Here is a 16,828-nt window from a genome sequence, read left to right on the forward strand (position 1 = left end):
TAAATGTTCAGAATCCCGGAAGAAGATATTGGAGATCGACGACGAAGCCGACGAGGTTAGAAAAGAAAAGTATCAGATATCAACACCGAGTCCAACGTTCTCTTCCTCGGTGGCCGTCGTTGTGGCCGTAAAAACAGGCGCCGCTGCATATTCATCCTCGTTAGCCCGGTCGTCATCGTTTTCATTGTCTTCGTCCAGCCCGAGCACCTTGCGAAGATTTGGTTGATCCACAGCCACCCACTCGTATCTCCTTGGTGCTTCTTCCAGATCGGCCCAGATATCCCTCGGCATGAAATCCGAGACGTCACGGAAGAAATCCTTGCGGAGTTCAAGCTCCTGATCACAGAGTGCGTCGACCTTCCGCTTGGCTTCATCCAGGACTCGTCGCACTTTGGCTTCGGCAGCTTGGCGTCTTGACACTTCTCGAAGGAGGTGGGCGTAGGATGTCAGAAATCCTTTGTAGATGCCGGTCAGCGCTGTCAGATCCTCCATTTTCGCCGTCATCTCCTCGCTCACACTGGTCCAGTGCAAGGCGAAAGTCCGCGCCGCGACGATGCGGCCACCGAGTCCGGCGCCAATCTGGTGCAGCAGAGCAAGAACAGCGGCTAATCTATGGTGCTGGGTGCGTGCGTTGGCAGTATGTTGCTCGAGTTCGCGGAGATAAGATTCCATCTCCGACAATCGATCACGGATTTCAAGGACGACATCGTCGACTTCTTGCGCGTCAGTGACGAGCACATCCATCATCTCGCGCTTCTCGTCCAGAGTGATGGGCTCGCGGTGTTCATTGGCGAAAAGTGATTGGTCCATGCCTTCCAGAGACGTTTGGTCCGGCGAAGACCCCGTTGCGGCGCGTGCAGCTTCACCACCACCTTCGGTATGCTTGAGAGCTGTGCTGCACAAGTCGTAATGTTCTATCAGTGATTGCAGCAGAGAAGCGGTCTCCGTGGCGTGAGTCGTCAAGGACTGGAACAGGTCCGGGATAGGCTCCGGTATCTCAGTGTCTATTTCTTGCTTCGCTGTGGCTCGACGCTTCCTGGCGCGAGGCGAGGCATCCTCGGCCAAATGGAGTGCATCCGCGAGGCTTGCTAGGGACTCGTCGAAGTCGGTCTGCGTATCTTGAAACGTCCTCGATGCCTGATTATACGAGTCAATGTCCAGGTGAAGAGAATCGAGAAGGGATTGATGGCCAGCCTCCGAGATGAAGTCATGCAATGTCCTGGGGGCAATATTCGGGGAGGAGTGACCATGAGAAGATGTAGAGCTTCCGGATGCAGCCGTAAGGTCTTGAAAGGCAGATGGATTTTTGGCGGCAAGCGAGGCGTCGACTACGGTACCTTTGAGCCTATCTAAAGTGACTATGAGTTTCCGGTGGGCGATGTCTATGGATTCGACCTTGACCTGGTAGACTTGTCAGAGATCAGAAGGGGTTGTATAAACTCTTATATGATTATAGATACCCTGAACTCATCGTGCGCATCTCGCGCCACATTATCCAAGCCATCTCTCACTGCAGCAAGGGTGTCGGCCTCCTCGTTGACGCGCCTCTCAAGGAAGGCATTCTTGGCACCGAGGAAGGCACATTCTTCGACCAAGCTCCTGGAGCAATCGACTAGGTGATTCGCACGATAGACATGTGCAGTAGCCGATAGTGAGCGTTTGGCAGCAACAAAGTAAGCAACAAGTCTTTCGAGATTCGTCGTCTCGGACTCGTGGAGACTATGGGGTGGAGATGGAGATGGACCGTGTGGTGAGGAAGCGTTCATTCAGGCTCTGACCTTGCTGACCTCGGCCAGCGAGGGACACAGAATATGATGATGAAATGCGATTGATGGATAAGAGCTGATGGGAATTATTAAGTTTTATCAAAGATCAAGTAGTATCATGAGGCAGACCAGGACTGATCAGGCTTCAGTCTTGCAGATCAAGAGATGGAGCTCAAGGTCTCCGTACTTGTACCTTGATGTGGTCGGGGAAGGTCTTGGCATCTCCGCCCTGCGTCGGAAGTCCTCCTCCGTTGTCCGCTGTCCATTCTCGGCGCCGCTCTATCGATTCCGTGCAGGACCTTGGATACCGACGCCGCATACAGACATCGACGAACCATATATTTGACCGCGCAACAAGTTGATCGACACCATTCATTTCAGGACTTTCTGTGCTATACACCCACCACGTTCAAGATGTCCATGTTCCGTTCGAAAAAGCTGGACCTAGGCGGTTTCGTCAACATCAAAGTCATCCGCGACCACACGAAGCGCAAAGTCTTTGAGCAGAACGAACAAGAGAGGTAACCACCACTCCTGGACTATATCACGTCCAGTCTTGCAGCTTTCATGCGGGAGAGGGACGGCAAAGGCAAAAGAAAGGGCGCCAATAGACTGACGAGCACGCACGAATAGACAAGCCCTCCGCTACCTGATCCGCAACACTCAACTACCTCAGCGCACGCGCGCACAGGCTCAACTCCAACTCACCCAGATGCACTGCTATACCCGACCGACCCAGATCAGAAACAGATGTATCGCTGGTGGCAAAGGTCGCGGTGTGTTTAGAGACTTCAGGATGGCAAGAGTGAGTATTTCTCCAACATCCACCTTTCCATGACGACGTCTTCGCGAAATGGAGGGAAGATTGAGAGGCGAACCTATACATTCATTGGAGGAGATGAAGAAACAGGTAGCTGACTTTTGCTCTCTCCTACAGTTCCAATTCCGTATGCATGCTCTTGCAGGCGAACTACCAGGTGTGAGAAAGGCTTCGTGGTAGAAAGCGAGTGTCCATAGGTTCAACAGACAACAGTTTTTGAGGACTGTGACACACGTAGAGCGGATGGATGTACGAGGATGGAATCTGTACGATTGTATACATAACACAGCATTTGGGTCAGGCGTTTCGATTTCTAAGGCGGTGGCAGAATATCAAATATATTCCATTTTCATACTTTAATGCTTGTCTTATGCTAACATGAATCGCAAGACTGGCAACCTGCATCATACTGTAACCACATTTCAGTACATTTTTGCTATTCTGCATATAATGTCAATTACACTGAATGCACAATGAGAGTGTTCCGATCTTACTGATCTACCTTCGGGAATCCAACCCCACAACTGACATGCTTATCAGCCTCATTGCACCATCGGCCCCATAAAGTCCGGACAAACATGCAATACAAGATAAACACAGAACGGTAAGTCGCTGCATGATCGAGAAGCTATATTAGAGCTATATCTCCGAGTCGTCATTTGTGGTTTTTCTTGCGCTTCATCTCTCAGCAACAACAACGACAATCATCACTTGGACAAAAACACAATGGCGGCATCAGCACTCAACTCCCTCTGGTTCATCGAACCGCTCCAGATCTTCTCGACTCTGGGCGCAGCAGTCAACTTTGGTGGATCGGCTCTGCAATCACCATTGATCATGCCCACGATCTCCGACGACGTGGTCAACGTTCCCGTGCACTACACTGCTCAACAGACGGCCTACCTGCTGCACAACAGCGAGCATTTCTTCCCTCCACTCAATGCTCTGTGCACGCTAGCCAATCTCATCCTGACAGGCACGGCCTACTACAACCGCGACTCGTCGCCTGTGCTGGCGGCCAAGTTCCCCAAACTCGCCCTGGCTGCGGCGTTGAACGTGGCGACTACGGCGTGGGCATTGGGGATCATGGTCCCCATGAACAAGCGCATGGCTGTGCTGGCTTCGCAGCTCAAGGACGGAGTCGCTAGGGGCCAGGAGAAGGAGTCTAGACATAAGTCTGTAGAGCATGAATTCAGGAGTCTGCAGAAGAGGTGGATGAAGTTGAACTATGGCCGTGCTGCCATCATGATTGCTGGTGCTGTGGTTGGAGCCAGCGCTTTGGTTACTAAGGGTTATTGAGGAACTGTTAATGACATGAAAGGAAGATAGGCTTAAGGGAGTGTGTTGAATCTGTATTTTTATCGTGCATTCATGACCGGCTCATCATCTACTGTACTCAAGGAGCTGGGTTTCGTTGCTCACACGCCATGATATCGACATTTACATCGAACCATATCGTCTTCTCGCTCCACTGATGATTGCCATCTGCTTGGCCTTTGTCGTCAATTCCTTTCGACCATATAAATTAATGTTTGATGTATCAGCTAAAGATCTCCATAGCATGACTTCTACATCATATCGAGAGTGACTTGGAGCATGTGAAGGAAGGTCTCAGGGTCGAGCAACAAATATCCAGGGTGCGGAGAACTGACGTAATCAGGCATCTTTTCTATTTGCCAGTTGCGAAACGTTCCCATAGATTTAATGACTATAAAGAAATTATTATAAAGAAGCAATCCACATTCCACAATGCCAGTGAGCCTACCACCCAGCCTGACCGCACGGGAGATGCATTTATTTCGACCTGACGAAAACAAAAATGACTGACTTTGACCCCCCGTAATTCCTCCAGCTCATCCTCATATCAGGATACCCGTCCAGCGGGAAAACCCACCACAGCAAACAACTGATCGACTTCTTCGAGCAAAAGATATCCTCGTCCAGCGACCCCAGGATATCACGCCTCAAAATCTACCACCACAACGACCAAAGCCTCGGTCTAGATCGGAACGTATATGCGGCTGCGCGACCGGAGAAAGATGCGCGCGCGACGTTCTCGTCGGCTATCAAGAGGGACTTGACGAAGTCTGCTATCGTGGTCGCGGATGGCATGAATTATATCAAGGGTTTTAGGTATCAGCTTTATTGTGAGGCTAAGGCGCAGACGACGCCGAGTTGTGTAGTATGTAGGCTCTGCTCTTCCTTCTGCTTTGTCAAAAGATCTACTCTCTCTTCCCTCGACTGGGAGATCAATCCGCTGATGGGCCCAAAAAGGTACACATCGGCACGCCCGTAGATAAATGTCGCGAACAAAACGAAGCAGCCCTTCAGAACGGCACAGGCGGTTACGAACCAGAGCTATTCGACAACCTGGTCTTCCGTTACGAAGAACCCAACGGCATGACGAGGTGGGACTCGCCCTTATTCACAGTACCCTACGACGACCCTACGCCTCCGCTCGAAGCAATCTGGGACGCGATGATAGGCTCAGACGGCAAAGCGCCGGTCGTAAAACCGAATGCTGCGACTGTGCTCAAGCCGCCGACGGAGCAGAATTACCTCTACGAGCTGGACAAGACGACGTCGGATATCGTGGGGCTGATCAGTGCGTGGCAGAAGGATCATCCGGGCGAGGGAGGCGGCGAGATCACCGTTGCTGGAGTCGAGACTGTGCTTGAACTACCAGCGAATCCTCTCGGACTGCCGCAGCTGCAGAGGCTGCGCAGACAGTTTATCAGTCTGAACCGCACGCACGAGTTGAGCAAGGACCGCGTCAGGGATTTGTTCGTTGATTATCTGAATGACGCTTTTCAGAAGGTATGAAGTGCTGGAAGGAAAAGAGTATTCTACTCCTATTGCATTACTGTTCAACCCGCCTTGGTCACCCTCCTCAAAGCCTCGGAACTGTTGTCCAACCCTTCCTGGAAGCCCAGTCCCTTAGCCAGACTGATGGCCTCTCGGTACTTGCTCCTGGCCTCCTTGACATTGTTGTTCATTTCCGCAAACTCGCCCAGGTTGTGCAGTGCGACCGCGCACGCATAGTCGCATTCTTCGTCTCTGACAGGCGGCGTGATGCCAGCGGCAACCTGGATCGCCTTCTCAGCCCATTGCGTCGCATTGGCCACGAGCGCTTTTCGAGATGGCGGAGCTTCGCCTTGGGCGATAAGTGATGCAGGTGGGTTCTGCTGCGCCAGGGAGATCGACAGGTTGTTCATCAGAGTAACGCTGTGGCAGTCTTGTGTGGGTTTGAGGGATAGAGCTTGTAGGAAGAGAGGAGTGGCGAGATAGTGTTTGTCTTGTTCTTCGTAGTTGTGGGCTAGCGCTTCGAGACTGGCGCCGATTTCGTTGTCGTCCATCCATTCGCCTTCTTCCTCCGAGTTGACGTTTGCCTTTTCTCGCCTCGCCTTCTCCCTCAGTGTTGTCTCTACCGCCCATACAAGTCTCTCTTCCGCAGTCTTGGGATCTTGGACGTATGGGTTGCTGTACAGCTCGCCCAGCTTCACAGAAACAGCAATAGCCTGCTTCAACACTCTCGTTCTCTTCTGCTTGTTCCTCTCCAACCCTCCCAATAACTCCTCCCAATTCAGCATATCCCTCTTCAAGATCTCCAGCACCTCAATCGCCTTGGGGAAATTGTTGATCCTCTCCATCAGCGCAGCGACTTGAATCTTGACACCGATAATCTCATCAGAGAACGGATCCATGCCCAGCTCATTGGCAATCTCCAGAGCCTGCTTGTAGTACTTCAGCGCCTCCTTGGGCTGCAGATCCGTGTTGGTATAGTACAGCGCACGTCGCAGCTTCTGAGCCACGGGCTCCGGGTACTTGTGGAAAGAGGCGATGATGTAGGATTGGTAGAGGTAATTGGCGTAGACGATGCATCCCGACGCGAAAAGGATGATGACACCTGCAAGAGAGACCTGGTACGGATGGCGATGGTAGAGTTGCTTGCAGCGGGTCCATACCGAGTCCTGGCTTGCAAAGGTACGTCGGCCCTGTGCCTTCAAGTATGATTGACCAGCCAGCTTTGAGCGGATGCTCGGTCGTGTCAGAGTGTTCAGACATCTTGTCTTGGTTTCGGCGGCGGGGACGGCGATGGTCCTGCGCAGTGCTCGCGCTGCTGGTGATCGGAACATGATGGTGTTTGGCGATTGTGGCAATGTTCTTCGGAGGACAGGGTAAAATGTATCAAGTGATAAGGCTGTACAGCATGCACGATTTTGGTACTCGGCAGGGCTTGGGGAACAATTTTGCCGAGTTGATCTACGACGCTGTGCAGCTGGTACTCCGCGTTTACATCATCAAGGCGTTGTGAGAATTACTTCATATTTTTGGTGGCTATCGGCATTTGAGCGTCACCGTAACATAAGATACTGACTGTGGTAGCACGGTTGAGATGAACGTATATATAGTGTATTGTGTATCTTGCTCACAAGCCTTTGCGTCTCTAGCTTTCGTATGGTTCGCCGTATCTGGTATGCCATCCATCGTTGACATTCCTTTTTATTCTATCGTGAAGACATCCTTTCAGGTTTCCCAGATCCCCGACATGGTCATGCATGGATTCTTCAGGACTACACATCACTAGGACATAAGTTTTCTGCCTTAGACCTCGGCCTTCATCTTTCTGAAGAAGTCCATGACGCCGGTGAAAACGACGAGCAGGATACCACCACCTGGACCCAGTCTCAGCACCTTGGGGAGGAAACCCTTGTACAGCGCACTGAAACCTTCCTCCTTGTAGACCGTGCCGAGGGCAGGCCATGCCCAGTTGTACTTGGGAATGCCGCCGGGCACTCTGGGTGAGTTTTGTATCCGACTCTTGACCACGTCCATGGGGGTGTTGAGAACGGTACCGATGGTGCCACCGACGGCACCGGACATCAAGTCATTGAGGACTTGACCCTTCTTGTCCTTGGCCTGAGGGAGAAGAGCGCGAACCTGGAAGATACAGCCGAAGTAACCCGCGTTCCAGAGAACGTGACGCCAGATTGTGGATTCAAGACCCTGGTAAAGGGTGAGAGGACCCTCTTGCTGGATGACTTTTCGCACACAGTCGACCATGCCGTTGTACTTGTGCGATTGTGCCTTGTCTTGTAGACGAATCTTGACGAGCTCGAAGGGGACGACGACGAAGGCCTCGGTGGCTCCGGCGGTAGCACCAGTGAGGATAGAGAGCGATTGGTTCATCTTAGCCATGCCGAAGAGGTCGCGGTAGAACTTGCCCCAGGAGTCGTTGGCGGCGAACTTGGTTGCTCTGTTGTTCGTTGCTCGTCAATGTCTGCAGAGACACAGTAATTGGAATGAAGAGTCAAGACAAACCTCTTGGGTGCCTCCATGAGAATGGGTGCCTCAATACCACGGTAAAGACGACCGAAACTGCAAAGGCGTCAGTCTGCTGTCATACGAACAGATCGTGAATACTTTAGACGAACCCTTCGTTCTTGATGATCTTGCGGAAGCAGTCACCCATGCCCTTGTATGCATCATCACCAACAGCGGTGCTGGATTGTAGTTGGCTAGGAATATACTGTCAGTACACGCGAGCCTTTCTGTTCGATTGGGTGCACATAACATACACTCTGGTCTTGACAACGTCCAATGGGTACCTGTCCCTCAGGTCAGTCTTCCTAGTCGATCTTATCGCTGCAGACAAGGACCAATATGTACATCAACAAGATCTATTTCCCATGGTTAGCATTCAGTGATATATGCGCAGCGACTTCTCTGATGCCATGGCTTACTTCAGAAATACCAGCCACTGCACCGGCAGCGAACTGGTAGACAAAAGGGAGCGGCTTCTGGTCGTTGGCCGACATATTCGCGAGGACTATTTGCGGTATTAGACCTGTATGTAATGAGAGCAAAGGACGATATTACCCTAGTCGTATGGAGTATGTATAAGAAAAGAAAACGAATATATACAATTGTCGGAGACGGCGAGAACGAAGCGTAGTAGAGATATCGGGGACTGCGACGACAGTACTACTAAGCACTTTGCTTCTCGTTCGGTTAGTTTCGACTGGGTCGGTGGTGTTGACGACAATCCTTAGCTCCTCCGCATTCGGGCGGTGGAGGATTTGTGTTGAGATAGCCATAGCCGGAAATCGGATTTACGTAAGGTCACGGCCCTGCATATTACCCACTGTACCTACAATACCTTGCCCTTACCAAATCATCCACGGCTATTTGCTTGCGTGTTTGCTTTCGTTGCTTGATTTTTGGCGGCTGATTTCTTTGCTATAATTAACGTAGAAGCCCTGGGGGTTTAAGGTACGGTATCTGTTAACTCCGAAAGACACACTTGTTTGTTGGTTACACTTCTATATGCATACATCTCAAGTGTATGTCCAGACATTACAATTACACAAAGCAAGAATTTCACAAACATGTCCGCCGCAGCTCTCAGCCCTTTCGACATGTTATCATCAACATCGTCAGCAGCGACTATGGCAACACCATCTCCTTTTCCCGCGCCCTCACGCACAGCAACAGCCGCCATTCCATCTACCAACAGCAACGACGACAAGATCTCAACAACAGCAACGCGCATATCATTCGCAGACAAGATCCTGATAACAATAACCCAATCCGACCTCTCGCCCTCCCACTGGCTGCACGTCTCATTACTAGGCGACAACCCCTTGACAGACCCCAGCACCTACTTGCACCCGACTTCAGAACACGAACAGCAGGAACCAGACGTTTCTTCCCTGCTGCCTTTTCCCCATCTCACGGCTACGACGGTGCTGGGCGGCACGAAACCTTCGTTTGAGATCCTCGGCCAGACGCTTGCGACGACGCTCGCCAGCGCGCTGTTGATGAAGAGTCCGGCTGAGACGAGGATGTTGGTTTTCGGGCTCGGGCTGAGTAAAGATTCGATGGCGAGGGAAGAGTATGAGGGCGTGGTGGGGTTGGGCTTGGACGTGCTATAGAGTCTTGTCTTTTTGCCGTTGACATCGCGCTTCATAACTGGGACTTTTTTCTGGCACCCATGTTCACCCATGTTCACGCATGCACACGGGTTCAATTCTCGTATTCGAGTCGGACAAATTGTAGATTGTCCAATGTCTATATGGCATGTCCCGGTTCAGCCAGTGACCGGAGATATTATATGCTCTTGATGATCAATCATCGCTGTCGTGACGAAATAAATGATAAGAAAACAGAAGCCCGCGCCGTGTCTATTCCTTTTCCATCCTTCATGCATTTGTTGATTGCGCGGCCTTGGCGTTGTAGTCTCTCAACGCTTGGATAAGTTTGTCCACCGATTCCATGTCTCCGGCATCGTATTTCTCGTTGCCAGTAATCTCCGATGGCAGATGCTTGACTGTCTCGTCAAGCGCAGGTTGGTAGTTTCGTGATGTGCTGGAGAGCACACGCGTGGCCTTCTTGCGCACACCATGGTCTGGGTCCTGGTGACTCAGTTTTGCGACTCTTGGGATTGCTCCTATCGCTAGCGCCTGGTTTGCTCATGTCAGTGAACTGTCGGTCGGGAGAGAAGTGGTGGGAGAAAAAAGGAAAACATACTCGTTCTTGACACTTGATGTTGTTCTGCACCGCAGTACCTAAGCACCAGAGCGCCATGTTCCTGACCTCCTTCTCCTCATCGTCGAGTTTGCCGATCAGCGGCATCCAGAGCCCTAGAGTCTCCATGTTGTTGGCATTGTCCAAGTTCTCCACTAGCTGCTCGAAGTTGTCCCAAGCGATCAATTTGTTCTCGAGGTCGACTTCGGGGTGGTAGATAGCGGCCATGGCTTCGTTCATGCGGTCGGCATCCGATGGGCCGCCCATGAGTTGCGCCAGGAGCTCTGGATTTAGTTGAGAGCGCGGTTGCTGTGCTGCGTCTTCCGTGCGACTCGCATCCGAGTTCTCAATTGACCATTTCAGGATCTCGTTCAGACCGGCGTTGTTCATCTTGTCTGTATTCTCTGTCGCGTCTTGTTTTGGGGTTTCTTTCCGATTCTGACTCGCTTCTATCTATTCATAGGATCTTATAGCAAGAGATTGTGGTTTGTGGGTCAAGAGTATGAGGTATACGGTGTGCAGACGAATGTTGAATGATGAAAGATAAAATTATAGCTACTGGGACTGCCTGACGCAACACATGATTTTACCCAGACCCTTGCATTATGGCGGGGTTCCTTCGCCAAGCTTCGTGAAGCATCTAGAAGGCGGAACCCTCAGCGATAGACAATGGCATATCTGAATGATCACTTATGCACTATATATTCCTGCGCGGTGCACCATAAGGTCATTCGTTAAGAAATCAAGACTACCATACGATGATTATACAATGACATCGCTAAGAAGTGAGATGCGGATCAAGGTAAGCTTATTGTCATAGGTGCAGTTGAGGTTTCCGCCCGTACACCAAAATACAGTAGAGTATAAAGCAGTACAACGAATCGCAGGCGTCAATGTTCTCCTAAGCCGACTGGCCTTGATTTACTACCATTCTCTTGTCACTCGCTTTGTCTACCAGGCAGAACATCCACCTTCAGTATCCCATCCTCAAACCTCTCTACATTTGGCCATCTAGAGATATACAAAATTGCGCAGACACACATGATCTGGATTCCTCGGAGCGCGACGTCATAAAGTCTTGATAAACTGCGCCGCTGTGCTGCCTTCAACTCCTGCGGTTACTACCTCAAGGCAGTCACTGCCTTACTCCTTGGACTGGCTCCAGAAGCGCTTCGACACCTGTCAGGCCTGGATCTTTGACCAACTCCGTCAGCTTCACAATGTCGTCGCTATCAGCTTCGTTCAACGCTTTCAAACAGGACAATTCGAGCGCCGCCTCTCGTAATGCGCAATACCTAAAGCGTGTCAATGGCACAGCCAACTCAAGCGCCAATACGCACGCTGCCGCATCGACTTCCTCACCGCGCCCAAGTGCACCCTCCGCGACCCCTTCTTCCACGGATCTGAAAAGGAAGCGTAACGAGCTCGCCGACAATGCCAGCTACTCCCAACCTCAGGATACCGGGTCCGGCAAGGAGGTCATGACCCAAGTCGTCTATGCTATCGATTATCTAAAATCCAAAGATCGTCCCATCGGCTTCAACGATATTTGGAACTACTTGTCCATCCCTGCCAACCAACAGCAGCACCGCGCAGTACTCAAGAGAGCCCTGGTAGAGCACCCCAAGGTTGAATATGATCCCAAAGGACTCGACGGTCACCCGAGCTTCCGATTCAGGCCTGTACATAATGTCCGATCTGCAGATGAGCTCAGAGCATACTTGCAACGACAACCTACCGCTCAGGGTATCAGTGTCAAGGAGCTAAAGGACGGATGGCCGTCTGCCATCGCCGAGATCGAAGCCTTGGAAGGGAAGGGAGAACTTCTCGTCACGAGAAACAAGAAAGACAATACGCCCAAGATGGTCTGGCCCAACGATCCTTCCCTGGCTTTGCATATCGATCAGGATTTCCAAGACTATTGGAGCAAGATCAAGCTTCCATCGAATCCCGCAGACATGAGGACGGAGCTACTGAACGCTGGCTTGACACCTACAAGTCAGGTCAAAGAACTGCCCAAGCTCGGAGGTGCAAGGGAGAAGAAGAAGAGGATCTCGAGAAAGATTGGCAGAAGTACGAACACTCACATGACTGGTATTCTCAAGGATTATTCGCAGGTCAAACGATGAGCCGTATATTGAGTGCCAGTTGGCGAGGCCAGGAGGGACAGAGAAGGCCTAAGCCGGCAGTCGCCCATGTACTGAGGGTTTGGCAAACCACTTGTGTTTGTTGCACTTTAAAGGAGATTGACTACGAAATAGGAAAAGGATTATGTAGAATTAGCGAGGCGTTGGCGGTCAATCATAAGAGTCTTACTGTATCTCATACAGGTATTCAAGTTTCTACAATTAGATCGGACTACTTTGTAATCACAATGTAGAAGCTGTGAAGCATACCTTACCTACCTCACCCCAGGCAAATCAATGGATGGTTAACGGGACCCGAGCCCCACTAGCCATGTCTTATCTCTTGGCAGATCCAGACCATTTGCAGCACTGGGGATGCGGGTAAAGATGCAGTAGCCTCGAGTAGCCTCGAGTAGCCTCGAGTAGCTTACTTCCACAGCAACTTATAAGTTGTACTGCAGCTGCGTGTGAGCAAAAGAAGGGACCACGTGGAGGAACGACCAAGTCAAGACAAGTCAACCGCCCGTTCCATCTTGCATTGCTTTCCGTGCTTTGCAGTAATCATGGCGGACATAATAAAGGGCCTTTTCGGCGGCGCAAAGTCTTCTGTGGCAAGTGCTGCAGTGCCTTCGGGCGATGCTGGTAAGTCGCACGTGTTCCCTCCCATGGACCTCTTTCCACACATGTACAAAAAGATGACCACGGTCCATTGAGCACACTCTTGATACTCCCACACAAGACGTACACTCACACAATGATGCAGACTTTGCAGACTTTGCTTCGGCGCCAGACCCATCCCCGGTTTCGCTTTCGTCGAGTCTCAGTGCGCCTCCAGCGATGAAGACGTTCGGAGCTCACATCAGCATGGAGGACCGTCCCTTCACGAAGTGGTACAACGTGCACGAGCGTGTGACGTGGTCAGACTTCAAGATGGAGGCTTTCATCCTGCCCACCATCATCCTCATCCTCGCCACTCACTGGTGGGGAACCAGAGCGAACCGACGTCGCGCGAACGCCTGGTTGGGGAGTCACGTCAGCGCCTTCGAGTCCGAGTTCGCCAGCGTCGGATTCTCCGGTCGTCGTGTCATCAGCGCCGCTCAGGTGCAGCAGGAGGGACTCGCCAAGGCCGTCGAGCAGAGTGGAGCGAGCGAGAACGCGCTCAAGGAGAAGAGCAAGGACGTCTTCATGTCTTACGCCTCTGGACGACAGAACATCGCTTTCGTCGACGTCAAGATCAACCTGCTGAAGCGCTATAACCCCTTCGCTCTTGTCGGCGAGGCCGTCCTGCCTTTTTTCGTCGAGTCCATGAACACTGTTGAGGAAAAGGTTGAGATCACCGCTTACACTTTCGACGGCAAGGAGAAGGACTTGATCCCCCGTGTTCCTGGCCAGGAGCCCATCAAGGGCAAGGACTCTGCTTACGATGGTTTCGTTTGGGCTATTGTCCACAAGGACTCGATGAAGAGACTCCGCGACGAGCGCTACGACCTTAGTCTCACCTCCACCAAAGACCACGCCAAACTCCCCCAGTGGGCCTCTGTCATGAGCGAGAGTGCCGAGATTACCGAAACCCTCTTGACCAAAGAGCTCTGCTCTGCCGTCGAGAAGATCGGCATGGATGGATTGGAGAGTATCATTATCTCTGACATGCCCGAAGACGCACCCAAGACGTGAAGTTTTCCCCTTCTCTTCCCTCCTCAAAGCACAAGAAGACTAACAGGAAACACAGCCTCAACGACCTCGTCCCCAAGAAGCGTCTCCAACTGAACCTCCGCTTGAACGACCCCTCCTCGGCCGCCGACCTGCCCTTGATCCAAACCTTCTTGCGCCTAGCAGACGTCCTGGTAGCCACGGGTCACTTCCGCCCCGAAGTCATGCGCCGTGTCCGCACCACCCGTGACGACGAGCACAAAAAGATCAAGAAGCAGCAGGACATCGAGCAAGCCGAGGAGCGCAAGGGACAGTCGGACAAGCAGAAGAAGGAGGAGCGCGAGAGGAAACTCAAGGGCATGACTGCTGAGGAGCAGAGGAAGTTCCTCGAGAGGGAGAAGGACAAGGACATGAGGAAGAGAATGGGTAGGATGACGATGAAGGCTTGAGGTGCCTTGTCCGTGACGGTTTCTTGTTGTGAGACAGAAAAGGCTGAGCGAGGACTTTTTGTTGTCAAGACAAGTTTGCTTGGATAGCACAGGTCGGATGCTTGATCATCTGACATCGATTCTCCCCAGAGGAATTTCAAAGTGTTCGTAATTGCCCTTCTCAAAAGGACCCATCATACATATGAAGAAGCAGATAAAAAAGCCAATCATCGAAAGAGCCCTGTAGATCTCTCTCTCCATCTTTCATACTTCCTTTAACCTCTTCACAGGCCTAGACAACGTCGAGTCATCAGGCAGCCCACTCCTTTTCGTCCCCGGCAGACTTCCGGTGCGGATATCATTGTCCTCGGAGCTCACTTTGCGCGGAGGATACCTGTTCTCGATGCCCTCGAAGCAATTCTTCGGCGGCGCCGCCACATTGTCGCTTTCGTCGTGCATGAAGTAAGGGTGCTGCAGTGCCTGGTCTGCGCTTAGACGTTTCAACGGATCATACTCGAGGAGCCTCTTCAGCATATCCAGGCCGTCGCGATGGGGCGGAAGTAAGTTGGCTGTGGTGTAGTGGCTGTTCCTTATCACTTGGTCCCACCACTTGTCGAGACCAGTCGGGCGTGAAACAGCAGGGTTGCCCGCGGCCAGCGTGCTCAGCTGCGGGTACTCGGGCATCATCGAGAGTAAAGGCCAGTTTTCCTTGCGGGGCACACCTAGCACTTCGGCGATTTTGCCCATCTGGTTGCGCTGGAAAGGCACCGTCTTTTTGGAGTCTTGCTTTGCTTCCTCGCCTTTGAAAATGGGTCGCAGACTCATGAGTTCGGCGAATATGCAGCCGACTGCCCATGTGTCGATCGCGGGCGTGTAGTGCCGGCTTCCGAGCAGGAGTTCGGGTGCACGATACCAGATTGTCACGACGACCTTGTCGCCACCGAAAAGGGTCTGCAGGGGTTTGTAGAACAGACGGGCGAGGCCGAGATCGCCGATCTTCACTATTCCAGAGGATGTGACCATGATGTTTGCGGGCTTGAGATCCCGATGCATGACCCAGTTGCGGTGGAGGTATAATAGACCGTTCAAGACTTGGAACATGATAGAACGTAATGTCGGTGCTGGTATGGGTGTGCGAGGATGTTGTGTGTGCCAGTGGATGATTTGGAGCAGGTCATGTTCAGCATACTCGAAGACCATAAAGATGCATTTCGACTCGAGGATGATCTCGACCAAGGATATCACATTGTCGTGTGAAAGCTCTGTACACAGAGCCATTTCTCTTATCGCTGACTGTGAGATGCCCGTGTAACTTAACTCTCCATCCTTGTCTGGTTTGAATCTACTACATGTTAATATTCATGAAAGTAGGGGTGTATATTTGCAGGGGTATCGCACTTTTTTATGGCGAACGCTTCTATCACACGGCCAGTCGTCTGATTGACAACAGGCTGAGCATTCTTGCCTTTGCCTTTGGCCTTGTACACCCTTCCATACGTGCCACTACTGATGAAGCCTACGACATCGTAGTAATCACTAATGTGTCGTGGAGTTCCGTACGTGCTCGAAGCCATCTTAGCACTGGGAGTGTCTATAGGCTCTGCAGATGACAGAGTGTCAGTCCGTTTTGGTTCTACGGCTCTGAGAGCAGGTTTTCTTTTTTTTGTTTCGGACAACAGGGCCAAGTTTAAGAAAGTATGTTGACATGTGTCAAGACGAGGACAATAAATTTTGGAATTCGGACTTCACTTGAGCAGAGGTAAATCGGACGCTCACGTACCGATGAACGACGCCTGCACACCTTTCTTTATACCGGAGGGGTTTTGGGCGGCAGGGTATGTATTGACATTTTTGACACTTGACACGGCATTGGATGTAGTCGTATCCGCCGCTGCGGATGGTGCTTTGGAGGAAGCAGTGGAGGCGAGCATGATGTCTCCAGTCTGAAAGGAATCTTAAATCCTAACACCGACCCCGCGCAGTCACATCTTCGATCGATTCATCTATCTTGAACAGGTATGTACTTGGTATTGAGATATTGCATATACGAGCAATGATTTGTATGTAAGTGGTTTATCTCAAGATAGTCCTCTGGAGGGCGACCCTATGATAGAGTAGAGTCGCTGTTCTGGGGCACGGTCCATCCTCGACGTCACGTGACATCTTTTCGCTATGCAGGTCGGGAGTTCACCCAGGATCAATATTCTATGGCTACGGCCTACTTGAGCTCAGTCTCGGGTCTAGTTCGAGTCTCCATGTCACTGCATTCGTTCGATTGCTCGGAGTCTGGTTTGCTGCTTACTGCATATCATCCAGCGAGCTGGCTGAGCAAGTGACCGACCGGCATCGGGGACCTCGAACGCCCCTCCACCCCGCCCCACAGACTATCAACCGGACCCTGACCAAAAATGAAAGCAGAGCGGAAGACGGAATTAAGAGTAGGTTGGTCAGCAAACACTAGAGCAAACCAGAATTATGATGACGGAAGCTTCTCTTGCTTTTACCATTGTC

At 51.5% G+C, this 16,828-nt stretch overlaps 9 protein-coding genes across 10 annotated transcripts; 5 read left to right on the forward strand and 4 right to left on the reverse strand.

Moving 5' to 3' along the window:
• Positions 1 to 72: 72 nt before the first annotated feature.
• On the reverse strand, positions 73 to 1,766 carry AAFC00_000411 (uncharacterized protein; the record flags this gene model as incomplete). The annotated part of the gene is made up of 2 exons (XM_069343828.1): positions 73 to 1,401; positions 1,461 to 1,766. The coding sequence occupies 2 exons, from the start codon at positions 1,764 to 1,766 to the stop codon at positions 73 to 75; spliced, it is 1,635 nt and encodes a 544-aa protein (XP_069200239.1).
• A 414-nt stretch (positions 1,767 to 2,180) lies between these two features.
• On the forward strand, positions 2,181 to 2,766 carry AAFC00_000412 (mitochondrial 37S ribosomal protein uS14m; the record flags this gene model as incomplete). Its single annotated transcript, XM_069343839.1, has 3 exons — positions 2,181 to 2,287; positions 2,400 to 2,571; positions 2,704 to 2,766. The coding sequence occupies 3 exons, from the start codon at positions 2,181 to 2,183 to the stop codon at positions 2,764 to 2,766; spliced, it is 342 nt and encodes a 113-aa protein (XP_069200240.1).
• Positions 2,767 to 3,312: 546 nt separating this feature from the next.
• Positions 3,313 to 3,885, forward strand: AAFC00_000413 (uncharacterized protein; the record flags this gene model as incomplete). The annotated part of the gene is made up of 1 exon (XM_069343851.1): positions 3,313 to 3,885. The coding sequence occupies one exon, from the start codon at positions 3,313 to 3,315 to the stop codon at positions 3,883 to 3,885; it is 573 nt and encodes a 190-aa protein (XP_069200241.1).
• A 1,568-nt stretch (positions 3,886 to 5,453) lies between these two features.
• On the reverse strand, positions 5,454 to 6,722 carry AAFC00_000414 (uncharacterized protein; the record flags this gene model as incomplete). The annotated part of the gene is made up of 1 exon (XM_069343861.1): positions 5,454 to 6,722. One exon carries the CDS (start codon positions 6,720 to 6,722, stop codon positions 5,454 to 5,456), a length of 1,269 nt encoding a protein of 422 aa, XP_069200242.1.
• Positions 6,723 to 8,975: 2,253 nt separating this feature from the next.
• AAFC00_000415 (uncharacterized protein) lies at positions 8,976 to 9,521 on the forward strand (the record flags this gene model as incomplete). Its single annotated transcript, XM_069343874.1, has 1 exon — positions 8,976 to 9,521. The coding sequence occupies one exon, from the start codon at positions 8,976 to 8,978 to the stop codon at positions 9,519 to 9,521; it is 546 nt and encodes a 181-aa protein (XP_069200243.1).
• A 267-nt stretch (positions 9,522 to 9,788) lies between these two features.
• On the reverse strand, positions 9,789 to 10,503 carry AAFC00_000416 (uncharacterized protein; the record flags this gene model as incomplete). Its single annotated transcript, XM_069343886.1, has 2 exons — positions 9,789 to 10,049; positions 10,117 to 10,503. 2 exons carry the CDS (start codon positions 10,501 to 10,503, stop codon positions 9,789 to 9,791), a joined length of 648 nt encoding a protein of 215 aa, XP_069200244.1.
• An 830-nt stretch (positions 10,504 to 11,333) lies between these two features.
• Positions 11,334 to 12,242, forward strand: AAFC00_000417 (uncharacterized protein; the record flags this gene model as incomplete). Its single annotated transcript, XM_069343899.1, has 1 exon — positions 11,334 to 12,242. One exon carries the CDS (start codon positions 11,334 to 11,336, stop codon positions 12,240 to 12,242), a length of 909 nt encoding a protein of 302 aa, XP_069200245.1.
• Positions 12,243 to 12,802: 560 nt separating this feature from the next.
• AAFC00_000418 (uncharacterized protein) lies at positions 12,803 to 14,338 on the forward strand (the record flags this gene model as incomplete). The annotated part of the gene is made up of 3 exons (XM_069343910.1): positions 12,803 to 12,881; positions 13,003 to 13,909; positions 13,969 to 14,338. 3 exons carry the CDS (start codon positions 12,803 to 12,805, stop codon positions 14,336 to 14,338), a joined length of 1,356 nt encoding a protein of 451 aa, XP_069200246.1.
• A 243-nt stretch (positions 14,339 to 14,581) lies between these two features.
• AAFC00_000419 (uncharacterized protein) lies at positions 14,582 to 16,248 on the reverse strand (the record flags this gene model as incomplete). 2 transcript variants are annotated; one of them, XM_069343923.1, is made up of 3 exons in its annotated part: positions 14,582 to 15,659; positions 15,716 to 15,917; positions 16,098 to 16,248. In XM_069343923.1, 3 exons carry the CDS (start codon positions 16,246 to 16,248, stop codon positions 14,582 to 14,584), a joined length of 1,431 nt encoding a protein of 476 aa, XP_069200248.1. The 2 variants fall into 2 exon arrangements, with proteins under 2 accessions (XP_069200248.1, XP_069200247.1); XM_069348144.1 differs by lacking the exon at positions 16,098 to 16,248 and having other exon boundaries at positions 15,716 to 15,891.
• Positions 16,249 to 16,828: the final 580 nt, after the last annotated feature.

Source organism: Neodothiora populina, assembly GCF_041146345.1.
Source record: "Neodothiora populina strain CPC 39397 chromosome Unknown canker_contig_11, whole genome shotgun sequence".
NCBI lineage: Eukaryota > Fungi > Ascomycota > Dothideomycetes > Dothideales > Dothioraceae > Neodothiora > Neodothiora populina.